Source organism: Monodon monoceros, unplaced genomic scaffold (assembly GCF_005190385.1).
Source record: "Monodon monoceros isolate NGI ecotype Baffin Bay Population unplaced genomic scaffold, NGI_Narwhal_1 Super_Scaffold_1, whole genome shotgun sequence".
Classification (NCBI taxonomy): domain Eukaryota; kingdom Metazoa; phylum Chordata; class Mammalia; order Artiodactyla; family Monodontidae; genus Monodon; species Monodon monoceros.
Window position 1 is genome coordinate 48464365 of NW_021703765.1, and position 17768 is coordinate 48482132.

Below are 17768 nucleotides of genomic sequence, written 5' to 3' on the forward strand. Positions count from 1 at the left end.
ACGATGACTGCACCAGGGCAGCTAAAAAGGGAAATGCCTTCAGAGCAAGAACCCGACAAGACATGGAGGCAAAAATAGCAGTGGTGGGAAAGGATGGAGAGGCCCAACGGCGGAAGACCAGGGGCTGAGCTGGTACAAAGAAGCAGAGCCTGGCCTTTGGTTAAAGGACCCACGGCGTGCTTCTGCGGACTTACTGCTTTTCCAAAGCCTAACCCAGCAAGCACGTGCCTCAAATTCCCAGCTCCCAAAGAACTGTCTCCTTGTTTCCACTTCACCCAGATGGAGAATGTTATTTAGGACTGAAACTAATACAAAAGCAGGGAACATCTTTATGGGATGAGAAGACCAAAATAAATAAGGAGTATTAAAATAGGCCCCTATTAAGAGTGCTCCTGTTGAAAAAGAATAGATACATGTATATGTATAACTGAATCACCCTGCTGTACACCTGAAACTAATACAATATTGCTAGACAAATATGCTCCAATACAAAATACAGATTAAAAAACAAGAGCGCTCCTGGATGGAGAGCTGGCTACAGGCAGGTACAGAGTCTCAATCCATGTCTGTATCCTGTCTACTTGGTGTCTGATGTGTGAAGATGTTTAAAGAAGTGCTTACTGAACGGAGCTAGTCTGACTCTTTGCTGGTCCATAAAGACAGCACAGAAGGTGGGTGGTTTTCCATCGTGCCCCTTTGCATCTGTCTCAGTTTGCTCCCAGGCTCACTGCTTCCCTGGGGCAGCTTTGCCTTTGCCTTTGCCAGCTGGCGCCTCGATACTGGATGCACACATCCCAGTTCGCAGAACCAAACCAGCCACCTTCACTCCACACTCTTCTTTTTCACTCCTCCCCCGTGGGAAATGGAGCCATAACAAAAGTTATACTTCTTGTGCACACATGAAATGCAAGACCCCTCTCTGTGAGATAGACCCCAAGTCCCATTTAAAGGAACAGGGATTCTTAGACTGTCCAAGCACCTCCTGGACACTTTGGACCACACGGAAGAGAAAGCGTTGACGGGCAAAACTCCACTACCCGTGACTGTGGGCACTCATCTTTCGAGAATTACTGTGCCCTTCTGCTTCTTGCAGCCACCCTTCCCACTGGCGCTTCGCTTGTATCTTTCTACTTTCTAAATAACTACGGCAGGCCGAGAAAGAAGATAAGCCAGGAGAATAGTGCATCCACCCTCACCGGCTACTGAGAAAACACACACTGCTTATTATAGCCCAACAGCAACTCCCACAGCGAGGGAATCTCCTCCATCTGAGCTGTCCTGCAGGGCATCCACGAGCCCCATGTGGCAACGGAGCCCTTGCAGTGTGACCAGGTGACTGAGAAACTGAATTGTTAATTTTGGGTAATTTTAGTTAAAATTTAAATAGCCACATGTGGCGACCGGCCTGGACTAAGTCGTCAGCCTTTCCGCAGTGGCCCGGCCACTTTCTTCCCATTGCCTCTGGGGATGTCTCCATCCCAGGCCCCAGCTCACAGAAGAGACCCAGAGTGGGCGGAGGGACAGAAGCAGGACCCTGTGGATGGAGCCAGAGCACACCAATGAACGATGAGCGACGGTGCTCCCCAAGTTCACAGCATTTCAGGTCCTCTGTGCATCCTGGAGGGGAGAAGGGGGTGCCCAGTGATAATTAAGTCTGAATTTCCCTCCAGCCTTGTAGAAGGGAGTTGATATTATTTATATTACGTAAACTAAAAAAAAAAAAGAAGTGCTACATTTCTTGTACACCAAAGCTGGTGCGCCTGTATTGGCTACACTCACATTTCAGAAACTTCACTGACCTGGTTATAAATATCATAACTGCTCTAGAAAATTGACTGCTTCCTGGTGGCAGTTGAGGGCACGCTTTTCCATTTTTTCTGCCTCAGATTCAGGAAGGGGTTGTTACTAACTTCGGGGCTGCCGTTTTGACAGCATTGAACTAAGAGTGCCCACGTACACACATCCACTTACACAGCCACGTGTGCACGGAAAATGAAACACATCACATCTATTTCCATAATGTCGGTCTCCTTTAACAGCTTTTGAATTGTATATATTGAGACTCTTAGGATATAAAAAATACTTCTTTCAAAAGAGACTGACAAACTTCTCGAGGTGCCTTAGCTAAGTGCTCTCCTAAGAGTTGCTGAAACGTATACAGTTGGCCCTCCGTATCCGCAGGTTCTGCATCCATGGATTCAACCAACCTCGGATCAAAAACATTTGGAAAAGAATTCCAGAAAGGTCCAAAAAGCAAAATTTGAATTTGCCCTATGCTGGTAACTACTGACATAGCATCTACATTGTATTAGGTAGTCTAAGTAACCTAGAGATGATTCAAAGTATGCAAGAGGATGTGTGTAGGTTATATACAAATACTATGCCATTTTATATAAGGGACTTGAGCATCCGTGGATTCTGGTTCCACCGGGGGTCCTGGAACCAACTCCCCGTGGATACTGAGGGATGAGTACATCAACAAGAACCATATGAAATTACTGTCGTCTGTTTGACTTACACAAACTGTAACTTCACATCGTGACACCTAATTTACAGACAAAGTAACTGCTCAGGACTTACATGTAAGTGTCAAGCAAGCAAAAGACCCGTGGTCCTTGATGCCCCACTGTTTTGGGAGCCAAGGGTTGAAGTCAACCACAGAAGGGAATTCTGAATGGTGTTGCTGGTTCACCCAAAGAGAGTCGCCAGTGAGAAAAGAATTAAGCAGAAGTCCCAGAGGAGTAGTGATAAAATCTTGATGTTTTCTAAGATGATCCTTTTGAATTCTCATTAAAATGGTGTATGAAAATAGAAATATCTCTTTGGCTCAAATGCCAGCATTAACCCTCCAGTACCGAGAGGTTGAGCTGGCGAATAGAACTACAGCTGAAAGCAATTAAAAGCAAACTGAAGTTGGACTTTTCTATTTCTTTGAAAAGCCAAGAAGATTATCTTTTCCCAGATACCTCTAGAGGTCAAATATTAATTTATTTATGTTCTACCTCCTTCTGAAAATGGAATGAAGGCAAGTTCAAATACCAGATGTGGATATTGTCCAAAACTGTATGCATTAAGGTTTAAATGCTCAGAGACAAACATGGTCAGTCAGATCACAGGAGAAAATCTCATTTGGGCAGATGCACTAACAGACCACTAGTTAAGAAACTGGACAATGCAAAGGTCTGATTCCTTCTCTTCCACAGGCCTGGGTGATGCTACAGCTCCGACTTATTTAGGTACAAGAGCTCATTTCTCATTCTATTCAAGTCTGTTAACTTTTGCAGAGGCTGTAGGCAATAAACATGCTTTGAAAACTCAGCTCAAAGATTTTTTTTTACAACATGTGGCGGATGGGTTGGGGAGTGGATGGCAGCGGTTCAAGGGGGGATGGGGGAGGGGCTCGCAGAAGATTGCGGGGAGATTAAAACAGAAGATGAAAACGCATTTGGGGACACAGCCAATCAGCAGTTGTACCCTTAAGCAAGGAGCAGAAATGTAGGTTGGTTCTTTTTGGGGGTGTAAACCCATCCTTCATAGGACAGCACTGGAAGTCATTTAATGCAGCTCTCCTGAAAGCCTGTAGCTTCATGGCTGGAAACCCCCTGGACCTCTTAGCTTTGGCTCCCACGGCATATAGTGAATGTACATGATTTCACAGTTGTGAAGTCATCCGGTCCAAGGAGATGGCCAGTCTAGATATCATGGTGCCCAAAGGGGGTTACCCAGGTCGCTATTCATCACACAATGGCCAACTCCTGATTTCATCTTGTGTAACAGGCAAAATGATCTTACGTTTCCTTTTTTTAAAGCTCACTGAGCCATAATGCATGGAACTGATCAAATAAAATTCCCTATGAGATAACAAGAAATTCAAGCTACGGCCCTTTCCTTAGGGAACAATGAACCAAAATTCCTCTTACTTAAAAAAGAAAAAAAAAAGATCCAAATACTTAACCCCTGGGAAGTAGATGGAACAAGTGTGTGTGTGATCAATTAACTAGTTTCCAGGGTTTTCTGCTTCGAAGGTGGGGATGGCCTTACTTCTGTCCCTAATCATTCCTCTCATGGAGCCCCAAAGTCAAGACCTTGGAATGCCAGCCCGCAGCTCCACTGGGCACTTGCTCTTTAAAGAATCACAATAGGTTGAGCACTTTGATGTGTAAATAATTTAAAAGCCAGTTAATTGGGAATGACACATATACACTAATATGTATAAAACAGATAACTAATGAGAACCTGCCGTATAAAAAAATAAATAAAATAAAATTCAAAAAAAAAAAGCCAGTTAAATATTAACAGGATTTGTGCGTCCTAAAAAAAAAAAAAAAGAGAGAGATTTGCTGTAAAGAAAGCAAAGCTTGAAAGCTGGATTAGGAAAGAAAATACCACTTGTGAGCTCATTTTAATTAAGAGATCATACGTCCACTGGAACTCGACCACACAGCATTTATCATAGTCTAAGTGGTCCTAACTGTCGCTTCTTCAGATACCGTACAGCTGCCATCTTGGATTGGGTCTGCTTCCTTGTATCAGAGCAGAACATTATAATATCACAGTTCAGTCGATGGAACAAGGCCCAGGAATGACAGGAAAAAGTGAAATCCAAGCAGCTTTTAGTCCAGAAGCCCAGCCCCTCTCACACTCAGCACTTCATTGATAAACCATCCCTCTACCCGGCTTTGGTAACTGGCAGACAATGAAGGGACCGTAACACAGCTTACACCAAAATCTTTGTCTAAAGGCAGCTCCTATAAACAGCGGGGTAATAGCATGATTCATCCATGAGCTCATTCCTGAATCTGTCTCTGTGTGGAAATATGCTTGGTGTGAGGAAAGAAACACAATTTGTGAATGTGCAATTTTCCACAACGAAAAGAGATGTTTTTTGGGAAAATGGGTGGGGAGGAAGGGGGGGATGGGCTGGGAGCCAGGCAGGCAGCATTTAGGCTTAGAGGCCCTCTCTAAAAATAGAAGAAGCTGTTCTCTGTGTCACCAAATGATCAACTCAGGAAATGGACCCAAGAGGATGACCTCATCTGAAATGCCCCAATGCCAAAAAGCTAAGGACATAAACACCATGTGGAAGCTGCTATTTTAAAACACGCCCCCTGAGATACCTTGTGCTCCACTGGGACGCCATTTTCTTCATCACATGGTCTCTGATACAGTTATAATAAAACTAACCCAGTGACTTTCAATCAGGTGTGGTTATCTGAATGGGTCTGTACCCACACACGTCTCAGAAACTGGTTTTTGCTGAAATCACTAGCTTGGTTATTTTACATAGCCTCGAATCACAGGTTAACTGGGTTCATTCCTAATTCCTTTCGTTTGGATCCGTACATACAGAAATGCTTACTGATGTCCGTATGTTTCAGGAAATAAGGACATGTGGGCACCCACGTCACTCCCCTTATGCACAGTCCTGGGGCTGGTCCTCAATACAATGCCTGCATCTCCCCCTCAGCAGTGGGTTGTTATCCAAAAGCTTATGAGTCGGCCCTCTGGAACTCAGAATGCACTTCCCACTGACACGATGTTATAAATGGCCATTAGCCCACACAATGCCCCTTTGGCCTACAATGTAACTGAACTAGCCCAAGAGTACCATCAAGAGCTGTGGTTGCAAGAGTAGCAGGTCAGAGGGGGTAAGAGGGCGAAGAAATAAGAGAAAGTTGGGCTTGTCTCGTGGTTTCCCGGTTTGGGGCTGACCCTCCATAACATTTTAAAAGAGGTCAAGTTTGCCTTATTTCCACCTCCCTCTCTGAGCCTCCTTTTCCTTCTCAGGATCCTTCCTTCCAAGCTGTTCCTATTTTTTCACAATTTCCTCTCGCTCTCTCTACTCCTGAACTCATAGATTCCTTTACAGCTCCCAGATTTTCCACTCCTGGTCCCATGGTGATGGCACAGCAGCCCAGAGGGTGGGGTGAGGGCTGAGAGCCGGAGAAGGGGCCGTGGTCTTAGAGGTGTGGATGAGCTGTTGATCAAGTGGGGTTTGCCTACTTAGGAAAGTCGAGCATCTTGCTTGCGATTCATTTCGTAAGTGGAGGGTCGCCAAGCCAAACCACAAATCCACGCTAGAAAAGAGAAGGCAATGACTAATGTGGATAAAAGGCAACGAAGCTCAGAGAGGCCTTGGCAACTGGTTGAGAGAAGAGGAGCTGGTTTAAGGCTGGGACTCTTCCCAGAAAATGGCATAATTTACAAGCTTAATCTGAGAAGAGTGTTTACAGCTATGGAAGGTTTGATGTTTCAGTTATAGTGAAAAAGGCAGGCAACATCTGTTCCTCTTCTCAGCAACCAGCTTCTAATCGCTTCTTTTGAAAGGTGGGGTTTGGCAGGGCCTCTTAGCACTAGCAAGAAAGATCAAAACAAAACAATCATCTTGTCATATTCCCTATAAGCCCATGCACTAGGGGGAAAAAAAAGACTGGAAGGAAATAGACCAACATGTTAATGATGCCTTTGAGGTGAGGCTCAGTAATTTTTAGTCTTCCTTTTATTTTTATGTACTTTCCAGACTTTAAAAAATAAGCATGTACCATGGAGGAAAACAACGTAAAGACCAAGTAAAAAAGCAGAACTGCAGATGAATCCCTTTTGTTTGCAGAAACACTCACTGGCTACCTCACCATGAACAGGAGTGAGATTTGCCACGTTGGGGCGCACCTAGAAAGACTGATCAAGTAGCTCTGTGACCAGACAAACATGTTACCAAAGTTAACATTGAATGAGTATCTACTAACAGGCTGGCAGGGTGATCAGAGTGTTCATACCTAATTTTCTAGTTAATGTTCTCAGAATTCTGAGGTTGACATTATAGCCGATTTTATAGGTGAGTAAGCCTGGGACCAGAAAGGTTAGTTCATTTGCTGGGACCAAGGATCCTGTCCGAGCCAGCTCTCTCCCATGCCGATGGCTCCCTGGCTTCAGGGATGGATAAGGACTGTGGTTTCACTGATGGGGCCATGAGGGACAGAGTGGACACGAGTGGGCTTCTCATCCCCACTCCCGCTTTTCTGGAATAACTCTGATGTTAGGGGTTTTATTGACTGGTGTTCTGTGTAAACCTGTGTTAGAAGAACGGTTTTTTTCAGCGAAAAAAGAAAAAGTCTGCAAACCACAGGACTAGACAGTCTCCGAGTTCCTTCTAGCTCTAAAAGTCTATCTTCGGGGCTAAAAAGTGCCCCCTGTCAATGAGCTCACATGAACAGGCGTTAGCTGGCAAATGGTCCGTGCCGGATGTCCTTTAATGAATTAGCTGGGAGACACCCCGAGGAGAAGCTGCGATGCCCTTACGTCCAGGAAGGACTTCCACGCCCGCGGAAGTGGCTTCTGCTCATCGAGCTCAGCCAGTAGGCCTGCTGTTTTGAAAGGCAATCCATCCCTGGTAACGATTCGTGGGACTGTGGGCTCAAGTGCTGGTTATTTGACAGGAGTGAGCACAGCCTGTAGCTCGTCTTCAATCTAAGCATGCCAGTAAATCCCGTCATCTTCCCAACACGTGCACCTGAGCACAGACGGCCACACTGGGCCACAGAAAGGGCAGGGCAGTGAGGACCAGGTTGTGCACGTGCATGCACGTGGGTGGTGGTGAGAAGGACCAAGGCAGAGGCTTCGGTTCACCCCCCAGACGTGGAGAGGGGCTCCAGTGATGGGATGAAGGTCCCCCTGCCCAGCACTGACCTGGGAAAACGGCCCTCTAACGCTACGCTAGATTCAATCCAAAGCGTGTCCCTTGCCATAAGCGAAAGCAGGAAACGTGAAAGGAAAAATCACGTGTTGCTCTGCTCAAAATGGGGCTGTTACTTACACTGTGATCACATGATGCTGGTTCTGAGACGTTCCGGCAACCTGAGTTGACTGAGGGCCGGGTAAGCCAGCCGCTGAAAGCCAGGGAACTCTGAGGTTGACAGAGAATGTAGAAGCCAGGCGTGACCTCAGCAAAAGGCCTCGGCACTCTGGGGTTTAACATGCAGGGTGCAGCATCTGTGAGTGACTCTGAAGGAGCACCGCGTGCCTGGCTGGTGGTGCCGTCCGGGCTGTGAGGCGGACGTGGGAGAGACACCTGGCGGGGCAGGTCGGGCTGGGGGACCTTGATGGGGCTCGGCACCTGCACGCGGGTGCAGCTGGAAGCCCTCTGTTGTCGTCACCGGGCTTAGCAACTTTCACTTCGGGTGTGACAGTGACTCGCAGGGAAGCAGGGTTCTGAGGTCCGTGTCAGAGCACCCTTGTTAGCACTGTCCAGGCCCTTCCTTCTGACTGTCCAGCACCACGTCTATGGAGATGCTGCAGGGACGAGGTACCAGGCTGAGGGTTCCTGGGAAACAGCCCTTGCTCCTGTCGATGCAGAGGGTGTGGCCGTCATTTGCCGGGGCAGCGATGTATCTTCATAAAACTAGCCGCTTTTAATAGCCTGGGGACAGTCCTCAGAAACACCACTTCTACTCGTTCATTCAACAAGCATCATAGGAAGGAGTACTGTGCACTGAGCACTGGGGAGACGGCTGTTGGACTAGGACAGAGTCACGCCCTCAGGGGGGTGAGGACAAGCTACAAAGAGGTTAAATACCTGTGTGAGCGCTATGACAGGCCTAAGCAAAGGCCCCACAGAACATGAGTGGATTCCTGCGGGGCCTGGGAGGGGGGCAGTAGGACCTGGGGAGGGGTGCCTGAGCGAGCGGCCTGGAGGAGAGGTCCGGGTTTGGTCCCGGCTGGAGGGCTGCAGGTTGGTGGTGCTGCTTGTGGCTGAGCTCAGAGTCCTGGGGTTTAGTTATCCATGGAGTCCGATTAGAACGTGTCTCCTTTCAGGGAAGCATGGTGCGGGGAGGGAGGGGACCCTCTGAGGACCCTTCCTATGGATCCTCGCCTCCCGTCGGTCTCCCTCCCAGGGCTGATGCTGGGTTGGGGGTTGGAGTCCCTTGGTGGCCTCCCCAGGTCCAGTTCGGGGGCAGGTGGATTCTGCAGGGAGTCACAGTGGCAGAGGCCAAGGCTGGCTCACAAGTCCCAGGAAGGCTGAAAACTGCATTTCCCATACCCCCGCGGGTGACCCCGGTTCTGGCATGGGAACAGTCAGTGAAGCCGGGAGACAGAAGTGTGTAACACACGGGGAGATCAGGGCGTCTGTCGGGCATCAGGTGGAGGCATCAACATCAGCGTTTCCACAGGAGGAGCCCCGGACTGGGCTGCATGTTTGTCCTGGCTGCACGGCCTCCCACGGGGCTGTTCCTGGGCGTCTATACTGGTTTCTCTGTCATTCCTGGACATTCTGTGAATTATCCTAACTCCACTCCCTCCCACCCCAACCGTCAACGATGATCCTGCTGTCTGAGTGTACCCGACCCTGCGCTCTGCCCCTCCATGCTCATCACCGCCCCTGTGGGTTCAGGCAACAGGCTCGACTCTGAAATCCTAAAGTGAAAGAGCGGGGACAATGGATAGTGATTAGAAGCATCTTAACTTCATCTAATGGAAGACTTCCTGAAGTGTTGTGCGTGAGCAAACTCTGTAGATCCAATGCTATTTCAAGAAATAAAATAAGAAAGCTTATCAAGAAAGAAACAGGGCTTCCCTGGTGGCGCAGTGGTTGAGAGTCGGCCTGCCGATGCAGGGGACACGGGTTCGTGCCCGGTCCGGGAAGATCCCGCATGCCGCGGAGCGGCTGGGCCCGTGAGCCATGGCCGCTGAGCCTGCGCGTCCGGAGCCTGTGCTCCGCAACGGGAGGGGCCACAACAGTGAGAGGCCCGCAAAAAAAAAAAGAAACAAAGCTCTTAATCGTCAAAAGCCCTGTCATCAAGCCTTTTGTAAAGTGGAGACATATCTGGTGCTGCGAATAATAATCCTCTAATGTAACTGTTCGGCACAGTTTCTCAAAGAGAAGCCTTTTCTATGCATAGTATGAAGACAGTAGAAGACCCTTACCTGTCCCGGAACTGCTTCCTGGTGGGCCTGTGGGGTGACCTGGGCGTGGCCGGGAAGGTCTGGGGAGACGTGAGCCAGCAGCCCATCAAGGTCGCGAGCCAGTGACGCCCACACACGGCCCGGGTGTCTGCACGGTGTCGACACCTGGAGAACGTGCCTACCCTCCCTGCCCCGCACCCCACCATATGCCTTCCTGTTCTACAGCTGACAAATACCCACGTGGGAGAATTACACAGATGACTTTCCACCCAAGACTCCACCCAGAGATGCCTGGGGTTTGCGGAGGAGGAGCCCAGGCTGCAGTGTAAATGGGCACCCTCCAAAGCCACCACCCAGCACCATGGCCACCGGGTCCCCAGGAGGTGGTCTTCCTGCGGCACATGAAAGAGCTCCGCGTCACCCAGGGCACATCCGTCAGCCAGTGAAGCCCGCGTGTCACTGGTCCTGAGCCAGCAAGCCCAGCCCCAAAGCAGTGATGCTGCAGGGAATCCACTGGGCATTAGCGCTTTGGGGATGGCCTCTGGGGGGGGGGGTGTCAGCTGGCCCCAAAGCAGCGCCTGCAGCCAGCCTGCCTGCCCTACCTCCTCCCTCTGCTACTGCAGCCATGCTTCCCTCTGCCCCAGACTCTGCACCTGTAAAATGATAACTGGAGAATCTGCCTTCTGAGGTTGTTGTGGAAGTTAAATGAGCAAATGTTTATAAAGCTCTCAGAACAGTGCCTGGAACACTGGAAGCACTATTTACCTTTCAGCTTATGTTATTACCTGCATTTGTCATGTTCACGCAATATTTGACTACACAATCAGCTAATCCTAAGGAAATACGCTCTTTTCTCAGATAGCTGTACCCGTAAATCAGGGCAGGGAAGGACAGTTTGGAGACTGCTGTAGTTGGTAAGCAATCAGAGGGTGCTTCAAGCAGAAGCTCTGGAAATCACTTGGTGAGTAAGCCCATTGTCAGCTTTGTATAAATGTGGTAGCCTGCAAAATGACCCCGAACAGCTCACACTGTTCTCAACTCTGGGTTGCTTTAGTACCTATCCTTTTAGCCCATACCAGAATAGAATGTACCAAATAAGACTGCAGAACGTCACTAGATCCGTACATTTAAAAACCTGCACAGAGAATAATTATTCAGATGTGAGGTCTAAAGGCAGCTCATGGCTGGTGGATGGGGAACGTGACAAACCTCCCCATTGGACAGTGAGGCAACTGAGACCCCAGGGAAGGCTTGGTGGTGGGTCTGTGACAGTGACGTCCCAGGACCAGGCCTCTCAGCACAGCTCCCTTCTTTCTGTCCCCACTCCTTCCCCCTCCCCTCACTACACAGGCCTGAACCCTGCAGTGTCCTCAGCAATGGGATTACAGCTGCGATGGCGCCTTATGGAATTCTCTCAACAGGTCAGTCATTATAGAGACCCTGCCCGGAAGTTCATGAGCCAGAGTGGCCTCGAACATCCTTGCAAGTCAATGCTGAGGCTGGAATATCCTTCCCACCTCTCTGACACCTCACACTTGCAATCTAGCTGAAGCGCCACCTTCTGTGGGGGGCACTCCCCGATCCCTCTGTCCGAATTCACCCAACTCTTCCCTCTGTGCTCCAGCTGTACATTGCGCAGGACTCAACTGTTTGCTCTTCGGCTTGACGGTTAGTTTGTTTACCCGCTTGTTTCTGTCTCCTACCATTAGACGGTGAGCTCTATGGGAAAAGAGGCATTTTCTTGTTCACCACTGTATACCTGGATACTGCCTAGAACACAGTAGGTTCAACAGACTTCATGCGGTGAATGAATGAAGTCTGCTGTGCAGTGTTAGCACCTGAATGTCTACATGGAAGGCGGGCAGGGATGGCAATGTACTTGGAGGTGTAGGCGGGGCTGAAGAGACTTTACAGAGCAAACATCTGGCTTTTACTGAAGATTGTAGATTTATTGTAAACATGGATGTTGATAAAGATTTGGGGGCAAAGCACTCTCTAGCGCCTCTTTGGGGCTCCCCAGTTGTCTTGGTCTGGCAGTTCACATGTCTGGCTTCCTTGTTCAATAATAAGCTCCTGGAGAACAGGTCTTGCTCACCCCTGCACCCTCCCAGCCTCCAGGAGGGCCTCACACTCACTAGGGGCAGAAGAAATGACCAAATGCATGAATGCAAGAATGAATGGATGGATGGTAAAACCTCTCCTAACACTGTCCTGTCCGCTTTGGTCACCTGATGTTGGGAGCCAAAATAAGTATTCAGTTCAGTTTAAAGCCAAGTACAAAGCTTTGGGGTCAGGGTGGCAGGGAGGGTGAACCAAGATATGAGGGAAGGACTTGGGAAGCTCCAGCACAGCAAGAGAAGCCAGAAAACAAAACCGGAAAGAGATAAGGCCATCCTGATAGATGCTTTCCATGTAAGGGAGGTTCAAGTACACAGTGGATGAACTTTTGAGTTTCCTGTTTTTAAAACTTTCTGACGGTGAAGTTGAAACTGTACATTGTCCCCTTCAGCGGGGGGTTTGTGCTTACCTGGAATAATCCGGCACATGTGGCCTAGTCCACACGCGTGTGTAAGGACAACGGAAACACGGGAGCTGGAAACCACAATGTCAGCAGGCCAGGGTGGCCAGAGTCCTGAGCTCTGGCGCTGCTGGGTTTGCTGTCAGTGTGAGTCTCATCCCCCCGTGGCCCCAGAGGCCTGAGCTATGATGCACGGAGGCCATACCATGTCATCTCTAGAGCCCTTTCCAGCCCTGAAATTCTAAGACTCATGCCCTGGCCACAGAGAGAACTTTAGCATAAAAGCAAAGGAATTTTCCACAGTGGAAAGGCATTAGTTACTATGTACACAGACTATCTTACTTTAAAATGTATATGTGTATAATTTGCTAGGATAAATATTTTTTATTATTTGAACACAGCTGTTTCCCAATAATTAGCCTGAAAAACTCATAATTATGATACGGCAGATATGCATAAGTAGGATGTCTGCTCATTAAAAGAGTTTAAAAAGCAGAATGCTTTCCCTTTTACGTTTTTAAAATTGAAGTATAGTTCATTTACAATATTGTGTTACCTTCAGGTATACAGCAAAGTGATTCAGTTATACATATATATATATATATATATTCTTTTCCCGATTCTTTTCCATTATAGGTTATTAGAAGACGTTGAACATAGTTCCCTGTGCTATACAGTAGGTCTTTGTTGTTTATCTATTTGATACGTAAGAAGAATGCTTCTTAACCCTGCCACTAATTTACAATATTTTGAATTCTGTCCAGAGTTTCTTATGTGAGAACTTAAGGAGGATATGCTGCAGAAATAGGCATGCTCTTTTCTCTGTCAGGTATTATGAAGGACCCGATTATGTGTTTTGTTACAGAAAATTAACCCTTCTGCACCATGGTTTCCTCACCTACAAAATTTGAAGAATTAGTGTGTTTGAGTTTATTCATGTCTAGGATGTAAAAGGTTATGTCCTGTGATCCCACACCCTGGTTTTGCTTCTCTATCTGGAGCCTTCGGGCAGAATAGCTGACACATCCTATGATATATCCTCCTGAAACCCACGAGGGCTTCCCAGCAGTGGGGAGGAGACCTGGGCTCTGACAGGCCGCATTTCCCTGCATCCTGGCTGCCAGCTAGCACGTCCCTGAGGTGTTCAAAATGTGGAGGGCCACTTATTTCCACAAGGATGTCAAACAGAGATACTCTGGGTGATCTCTTCCCAGGTAATTTTACTTACAACGCATCCCTATGGGCTTCGCATAAAATGCAGTGATCTTCAAATTAACGGCACAGGTAGTAACCTTCCACCCTCGTTCTAGAGAGGACCAAGCACAGGCTCACAGAAGGTAAGTGATTTGCCCAAGTGAAAAATTGTTAAGTCTCTAAGTTCTCCACACGAAGCCCCGCATTTCTTTTGCTGTAAGAAATCCGGGTACCCCACCTGCCTCTGTGTGCCAGGCGCTGTGCTGGATCCCAGGCACCCAACGAGCCTCAGTTAACTTCTGGGAGGCGGTTATCATAAAAGCCCCACTGCACAGACAGGTTTCTGTGAATACAGAGTTTGTCTCACCTGTTGGCCAGAGAGAGTCACGGGAAGCCCTAGGCTGGACAGACTCAGGTTCAAATTCCCGTTCTGACAAAATATATAAAGAACTCAAACAATCCAACCACAAAAAAAAAACCTGATTAAATGGGCAGAGGATATGAATAGACATTTTCCCAAAGACATACAGATGGCCAACAGGCACATGAAAATGTGCTCAACATCACTAATTACTAGGGAAATGCAAATCAAAAGCAAAATGAGATATCACCTCATACCTGTTAGAACAGCTATTATCAAAAATACAAGGAATAACAAATGTTGGAGAGGATTGGAGAAAAGAGAACCCTTGCCTTTTCCACTGTTGGTGGAAATGTAAACTGGTGCAGCCACCATGGAAAACTGTATGGAGGTTCCCAAAAATATTAAGAATAGAACTACCATATGACCCAGCAATTACACTTCTGGGTATTATCTGAAGAACATGAAAATGTTAATTCAAAAAGATATATGCACTCCTATGTTCACTGCAGCATTACGTATAATAGCCAAGATATGGAAGCAACCTAAACGTCCAATGATGGACGAACGGATAAAGACATGGCACCTATATGCGCGTACGCGCACACACGAATACTATTCAGTCATAAAAAACCCTGTGATTTGTGACAACATGAATGAACCTTGAAGTTATTAGGCCAAGTGAAATAAGTCCGATGGAGAGAGACAAATATCATATGACTTCACTCATATGTGGAATCAAAACGAAACAAAACAAATGAACAAACAAAATAAAACAAAAACAAACTCATAGCTACAGAGATCAGACTAGTGGTTACCAGAGGAGGAGGTGGCTGGGGGGTGATGGAAATGGGTAAAGGGGGAGAAATGTATGGATGGTGACTAGACTCATGGGGGTGATCACTCAGATATTGAACTGTAATGCTGCACACCTGAAATTTATTTTTTAAAAATTCCCATTCTGGCCCAAAGTTGATGTTTGAGACGTTAAGTCTTGAGGATCAGTGGTTTTATCTATAAAATGGAGATAAGCACTTGGATACCATAGTGAGGGGACCCCAGGACTTGGAAATAAGATCATCTTTCAAGAATGAAACTAACACGAACACTTCAAAGATGAAAATATGGAGAAGCCAGATTGTGTTAAAGAAACAGAATGAGTCCTTGGATAGGAAGACTTGGCAGTCACCTGACTGAATACTCTTAGCCATTATTAAAGGTGGTTATTAATCATATGTGAAATTTTTATGTGTCTTCCCTCTTGGTTGTAAGTTCCAGGAGGGCAGGAACCAGATCCATCTTTCCCTACCTTTACCTCCAGGACCTAGTCACACAGTAAGCCCTCAATAAATGAATACATGGAACATAGCTAAGGACAGAATACATTCATCAGAAAGGTGAGCACAGAAAGCCCAGAAAAATAAGGCTGGCGCCACAGTATCCAGGCAGGTCCTCGCTGTGAGAAGATGTACTTGCAGACAGACTGATGATTCAGATCTCCTGGAAGTGCACTTACAGGCTAGTCACACTCAAACATTCTGAGCCCTGGGGCCATTACTTGTAATTAGATCAAAGAACTGGCCTTCTGGGTCACACATAGGTCTGTGAGCTGGTACAAGCTACTGACCCAAGAAATAAGCCTGCTCTCAGGGTGGCCAGACCCAGGACCACAGCAGGTTGAAAAGATAAAGAAAACCTTTCTTTTTTCCCCCTCTACTCAGGAGAGTAGAAGTCTCTTAAGGGCAGCCCGCTGGCCACACCCAGATGGTCCTACAAACCTCAGAGCTGCAGGATTTGCTGTTACATGTTTTAGAGCACCTACTTTGTAGGGTTGTCGTGAGAAGGCAGATAATGAAGAGGACTGGCACAAAGTAAGTGCTCAATAAACAGTAAGATTATTATTGCTTTTTAAGGCACACATCTAATAAATGACTGAGTCAGCATTCCATGAATAAAGATGCCCGACGTTCTGTCCCATGGAACTTACAGTGTAGAGTAAAAATAAGGACCACGGTGAGTTTAACAGGCTGAAAGTCTGACAGGTCTGCAGGGGGGAAGGGAAAGTCATGGTGAATGGGGATGACCAGGCAGAGCCCATGGAAGGTGGTGGGAGAGGAATAAATGGCAGTGTTCGGGTGTCATTGTTGCAATGACCAGAGGGCAATACCAGCATTTAGTTTGCAGAAACCAGAGCTGACATCTCACAATGCTTCCGGCATCCTACGCAGGGAACCATCCTGCCCTAAATACCAGCAGCTCCCTGACCACAAATAGCGGATGCAGTGACCAGGTGAGGGGGCAAAGGAGTCAGATTCAGATGGAGAAACAGCACAGAGTTCGGGGATGTGGAATGAGGAGGGGGGGCTTTGCCAGGTCAGAGCCTCACTTACTTCTTTTTAGAACAAAGAAGGGGCTTGTTGACCTACAGCAGTGTGCAGTCCTCCGGCCTGTGGCGAATCACACAGGTCTGTTCCTGATACCACTTTGCTTTGTGCAGCTTGCTGGTCAGTGTACAGCTGCAAGCCCACAACGCAAGGAGGCAGGATGGCCACGTTGGTTTGTCTGATTCCTTTCCTGAGCTGCCTTTCTCCAAAAGTCGATGAGGCCCTGAGAGATGGGTGGGCCCCAGATTGCTCTTGCTTTACAGAATTGTAAGAGGTGACAAAATGCACGTTTAGAAACAGCAGGCAATATGGTAAGGGCACACATGCGCGCGTACACACACACGCACACGCACACACACACCAGTAACAGGGAAGCTTCCTGGCTGAAAAGAAAGTGGAACTTTTTCTTCTTTCAAGTTTACAAATACCAAATTTGCAGTGTCAAAGCAAAACAAGTTCTTTGAAATGGAAAGGGTGGTCACATTATACACATGGTGTCAGAAGTTTTCACCCAGAGAACTACAAAGCAAGCATGCATATACATACCCAACTTGGGCACTGTCGCGATACGGCAGCACTGAAAATATACTACAGAAGGATCTTCTGCCACTGATAAGGACTATTCTAAAAAAAAAAAAAAAGAACAAATAACAAACATACTAAATGCAAAGCCTCAAATAAATTTAAAAAATCTATAGCAATTAAGCATTCACGGATTTCACAGCAGTATTTGCGCACTCCCGCCACCTCCTCTGACAGATGGTGTTCCGCTCCCCTTGCAAAATGCAACCTCAGCGCAGCACAATTACACTGCCTCTCCTCATCCGAATTTTAACATGGTGAGACTCTGGCGAGGGTCTCCAAGGAGCACATGTGAATCCATTCTCTGGTGAGAGAGGCTGGCTGTGGGCCGCATGTATTATACAAGACGGAGCAGACGGAGCTATGGGTCCGGGGTGCCCAATGCTGGGTGAACAGTCATGCCACATTTAAACCATCAATTTCTACTTTGCACTAAACAATGCAAGAGCAATAGTGCCAGAAACCATGAGCAGGAAAGACACTCAGATGCCACTGTGATCATTAGGGTTTTTCATATGCTGGCAGCGTGTTAGGTTCTGAGAATAACTGAGGGAAAAATTACATAATCAGTCTTAGCCTCCATTCCTGCTATAAAGATACTACTGGAAACAGTTCTCCATGACGCCCTTATGCAATCAAAGGCACTTAAGAAAACGTTAAAAAAAAAACCTCTCAAAAGTACTTATCTTGGCATCTGAGAATAACTTGCCAAAGAGAACTGCTGATGAAAAATTGGAGAAAAAGTGGAGGAGATTAAAAACCAAGATCCTTTAGCACAACAGTAACACACATCAGATATGGAGCTTACTGACTTTTGTCATCTTTTCCC

At 47.2% G+C, this 17768-nt stretch overlaps 1 protein-coding gene across 2 annotated transcripts in view; it reads right to left on the reverse strand.

The window, feature by feature from the left end:
- CABLES1 (Cdk5 and Abl enzyme substrate 1) overlaps positions 1-17768 on the reverse strand; it is a 106035-nt gene that overhangs the window by 25961 nt on the left and 62306 nt on the right. Inside the window, exon 4 of one of the 2 annotated variants that reach the window (XM_029222161.1) lies at positions 16904-16981. The exons of the other annotated variant lie outside the window; for it this stretch is intronic. Within the exon in view, the coding sequence (XP_029077994.1) occupies positions 16904-16981 (78 nt within the window). The remainder of the gene's footprint in view (positions 1-16903; positions 16982-17768) is intronic. 2 annotated transcript variants of the gene reach the window in all.